Source organism: Humulus lupulus, chromosome 8 (genome assembly GCF_963169125.1).
Source record: "Humulus lupulus chromosome 8, drHumLupu1.1, whole genome shotgun sequence".
NCBI classification, from domain to species: domain Eukaryota; kingdom Viridiplantae; phylum Streptophyta; class Magnoliopsida; order Rosales; family Cannabaceae; genus Humulus; species Humulus lupulus.
The window spans coordinates 20,978,572-20,983,586 of NC_084800.1; the positions used below are offsets into that span (position 1 = coordinate 20,978,572).

The 5,015-nt window shown below is 32.9% G+C and overlaps 1 protein-coding gene across 1 annotated transcript; it reads left to right on the forward strand.

The window, feature by feature from the left end:
* The first annotated feature begins 824 nt into the window (after positions 1-824).
* On the forward strand, positions 825-3,924 carry LOC133795948 (FCS-Like Zinc finger 8). The gene is made up of 3 exons (XM_062233434.1): positions 825-1,054; positions 2,206-3,271; positions 3,363-3,924. The coding sequence occupies exons 2-3, from the start codon at positions 2,244-2,246 to the stop codon at positions 3,511-3,513; spliced, it is 1,179 nt and encodes a 392-aa protein (XP_062089418.1). The 5' UTR covers positions 825-1,054; positions 2,206-2,243; the 3' UTR covers positions 3,514-3,924.
* The last annotated feature ends 1,091 nt before the right edge of the window (positions 3,925-5,015 follow it).

The window sequence follows — 5,015 nt, forward strand, 5'->3', positions numbered from 1 at the left end:
TATTATCTATATTTTATTATCAATATATAATTAATGGAATAAGTAGATTAACACAAAAAAAAAAAAAAAAACTATCTAACATACCACAACAATCTTCCATTTTTATATTTAAATTACACTAAAAATTTAAAATCAAAAAATAAATTTTTAAAGAATTTTTAATGATGAACTTTTTTTCACTTACCATGTGTGGTAGATTTGAGTCCCAAAATGACAACTTAAATTGCCTCTTAAGTCTTACCATTGTTCGAATGCTCTTTTTCGTTAATACCATTCAATTTGAATTCAACTCAATAATCTAATGTGAAAAGTGGATCCATCAAAAGATTTTGTTTTTGCAAAAGAAAAAGAATAAAAATGAAAAACATAAGTCACTAGTCTAATAGGGTCACCTCACCGTTAAGCTTTCCTTCTCTTTTTCTGCCAAATCATTCAAAAGGGTAAATAAAGAAAAGAGAGGATCAAGTGAGGTAACCAATGAATAAGCATTTATCTTTTTTTTTTTTTTTTGAATTTTGATTTTAGTTTAATTTTTTTTTAAGTTACAATAAACAAAGAACAAAATCTAAGTTGTATATATGGAAGAGCATTATGTCGTCCAAATCTAAAGAATCACGTGCAGATCTCTCTTACGTTACTAGGTGGTTCATTTATGGGCCGGGCCCACTAGGAGTCAGTGATACTTGCGAAACTGGACCGTCCAATAATGGTACCCCTACTCTTGTTTTTAGGTGTGGAGCTTAGCACACTATATAATATGTTCTCTATAGATATACATACAGTTTTTGTCTTTATCTTTCAGACTCAGAATATACGTAGTTTTATACTCTGTGAAAATACGTACAAGCAAGGTTAATGATGAGAGAGAGAAACAAACCAGTGAAGAGAAGTATTTGAGAAGCCTTGCTGTGAAGTCTAAGCCACAATCTTTTTCTAACTTTGATACATTTCTGATTTTAGAGAAGAAACCATATATATAAAAAAAAATACTGAAAAATAAAGGGTTTTTAATATTTATATCTTCTCCGCATTCTCAACTCAAACAAAATACCAGGTGGGTTTTCAAACAATTTCTTAGTTGTATTTTCTGGGTTTAAGAAATTTAGTTGATTCTTTATTTCTTCTGATGTGATATTAGATTTTTGAAAGTTGTTTTTTTTTTTCGATCATTAAAGTTTGATCTTGATATAGATTACTTTTTTTATATTATTTTTTTGTTCATTCCATCTTTTGGGTTTATATTTTTTTTTCTTTTTCTGTGTTTGGGGTTGATTTTGGTATGTGAATGAGTGATTATGTTGGGCAAATGATTCATCTGTATTTTACCCATTTGATGCATTTGAAGGAAGGACTGGTTGATCGAATTGGATTGTTGGTATCTGATCTTGTACTTCCTCCTTTACTCATTTATCGCATGCAAGTTCAAATGAACTTCTGGGTTTTTGGGGACTATGGAATAATCAAATGGTCAAGTGTGTTTTCATGCATAATATATCTGATGGAACTGACATTGTGGGCTTTATAGATGAAATCAACATACAATTGATTATAGATTTTAACTTGATGCTGCACTTGTTGCGGTCTCATAGCTTCTTAAGTGGCTTTTCTTTTCATTATTGTTCTGTAAGAAGTTCTGATCTTGACAATTAGGTTAATGTTTCCCGAGTTCCTCTCCATTTGTGCTGCTTCGGATTGCATTTAATTATTCTTAAATTTCTCTACTTTTGTCAAAGATTTTGTAACTATGCTGCCCCCTTTCCCCTAAAAAGAAAAAAAGAAAAAAAATACGGGGACCTTGGGAAGAAATTTATGGATCTTTATTGGGTATTAAGGGAAGCCTTCCTTATGTTTAAGTTTATATTTTTGTGTGGAATTAGTTCTAATCTTCTCTGCTTTGTTGTTTTAGAGTTCCATTTATGTCTCTATTGGTATGAAGCCCTTTTGGTATTGCAAGTTCCACTTCATATTTTTATTTGTTATATTTCTTTGGATCATAAATCCATTTAGATTCTCATTTCATACCTTTTGCAGTATTCATTTATATCATTTAGCTTACTAAGATTTTTTTCATCTTGCCTTGTTCTCATTGTTTATTTAGTTTTCAGTCATCATTTCTGCACTTATCATTAGCTTAGTCCTTTGCAATATGGAGTTGTGTATTTTCTGATAACAGGACTAAGGTTCTTAGATTTCCCTGACTTACAGAAAAGGCCAGATGAAGAACATGTACGCATGATAATCTAATGGCTGAATCTGATTCAGAGTCCGAATCCCTATCAGATGTGTTGAGCCTGAGGCATATAAGCAGCTCACTTTTCAATATCCCTGGTTTCTTTGTAGGGTTTGGAAGTAAAGGTTCATCCGAGTCTGATTCAATCAGGAGTCCTACTTCTCCTCTTGATATTGGAGTATTTTCAAACTTAAGGAATCCTGCAAGTCTTCGATATAATCGATCATCATCTGAAAATGGACATAAAAAGGAGTGGAATTGCAGTAAAGTAGTGGGCCTTGGCATTGTCAATTCACTTGTTGATAATACAACAGGTGGAGGTCTTGATATACCAAAGCAGAAGAACATACTTTTTGGACTCCAAGTTAAGACTAATACCACTAATTCCTTAAAACTTTACCATGATTCTTCGTTGAAATCCAAATCATTGCCTACAAACTATATAGCCTCACGGCTTTCCCAAATCAAGTGTCTCAGTCCCCATTTGGTTAGCAGCAGTGTTGCCTTTGGTAGAGAAATTCCATTAGAATCTGAATCATTAGACAATACTCAACTATGTTTCTCAGATTCAACTGTTCCTTCTTCACTAGTCAGCCTGACCTATAATCACAACTTGAGGTCTGAAAACTTCTGTCCAGAAGTTAAAACTAGAATGAGTTCACCATCAGTAATTGGCACAACAAGTTCGGAAGTAAAAAATTCTTTGGATATGAAAACAAGTACTCTTCCAATACCTATCGAGCCCAGCCAGGGATTTGTGGGCTCTCTTTCTGCAAAGGAGATAGAATTGTCTGAAGACTATACTTGTATAATTTCCCATGGTCCAAATCCCAAAACAATTCATATCTTTGGTGACTGTGTTTTAGAATGTCACACAAACGAGTCAAACAATTTTGGTAAGAGGGAAGAATTAGGAGTCGTATCACCTCAAGCAGCCAATAACTCGGAGGGATTAGCCCCTATTACTTCTGATGAAGCTTTGAAATTTTGTCACTCCTGCAAGAGAAGGCTGGAAACTGATGAAGACATCTACTTGGACAGGTTTGTCCTCATATTTATTAGAAATTTTCACTTGGTGTTTATTATAGTCATTGTATTCATTGACCAGACATGAATATTCTTCTTTCAACAGAGGTGAGCAAGCCTTTTGCAGTTTGGATTGCTGCCCCGAGGAGATCTTGGAAGAGGAAACAGGGAGAAGTTACCAAAATTCTGCAGGAAGCTCTCCTGGTTCAAGCTTCCATGAAGATGTCTTCTTGTTGGGCATGCCCGTTGCTATGTGATGGATCATCGAAAATGCATTTTCCAGGTCTCAAGATCGTCCGTTGATAAGAAGTGCTGTCTGTGTGATTTTGTTAGCAGCCATGGATGATCAGAAAGCATTTTATATTTTTTGTTTTTGCTTGTTATGTCTCAGTTTTCAAATTTTTATGATACTGGTAAGTTATGAGTAGTTGCAGTAGTAGGATAGAGTATCTTTGTATGGTTGAGACTCGGACCATTTTGCTATCTTATAATTTTGTTGAGATGGGTTGCAAGTGGCTATAGAAGCCCTGGCTCTTCGGTTTTTTGTTCCTTTTTTCCTGGCCTTGTACTTGGGTTAGGAGTTGAAGTAGAAGTTTTTGAACCTGATGAGCTTATTATCGAATGCATGAGCATATTCAATAACAACTGTCCTGCAATATATTCTTAAACGTGTCTTTAGTTTTTATTTAGAAGATTCTTTCTATTGAACTATTAATAATCACAATCACATTGTTAATTTCACTAATCACCCATTGTGTAAATGTTATTATTTTTGTTATGGTATTATGAGTCATAGATTTAGTGGATATTTGATTCACACCGATCAAAATAAGAATAAGCTGTATTGAGATCTAAAAATAAGTAAGTTGAGAAAAACCGCTTAAATCTTGAGTGAATATTAGAGTATCGTGTTTCACATGAAAACAAGTATAAGAATATGAAACAAGTATAAGAATATTGAATCAATAATAAGAACATGTTAACTTTACTAATCTAATCGCTAATTTGTTTTTATTCCACTACTCACCAATTTCGCTAATTTGTTTTTATGGTAACTCCACCAGTCACTAGTTTGTTTTTAAATATAACCCATAATTCTTGATCGATTCTATTATCAACTATTATGTTGTAATTTTATCTCAATCATTGGTACAAGATTGAATTCACTGTTTGTTGACCAACTAATTTGCTAGTCGTTATTATTGCCTTAAATAATCATCAATAATACTGGACTAGATGCTATTTAAAAGACATAAATGTAGATATCAAACGAGATAATACTAGTTTAATTTCTGATTCTCTTCTTCCATCTAGATGAGTTCTTACTTGCACAGTGAAAGTTATATCAGAAACGATTGAGATGTGCATTACCTGTGACGTGGCAACTTCTAACGTTTTGGATAAATAGATTTTTTTGGCAGGTTTGCATTGGTCGAAAATCAAACAAAAAGTGCACGATTATGCCCATGTGGAGATAACCCTGGAAAGAGCTCCACTCTTGTGAAATATTTACCAAATTGCCACATAAATATATAGATAATATTTATGTGATTTAGTCCAAGTGACGTAAATTTATATTATTTGTGTAAATTTATATATAATTATATAGTTGTGTATGTACAAGATTATTGTAACGTACCAAATTTCTTAATATGACTTAGTGTCTGAATTAGGAAGTCTGAAGGGCAATAATTGATTTAATGTGTTATTATATGATGATATGCATGATTATGTGAGTTGTATTATATGACTGTATTTG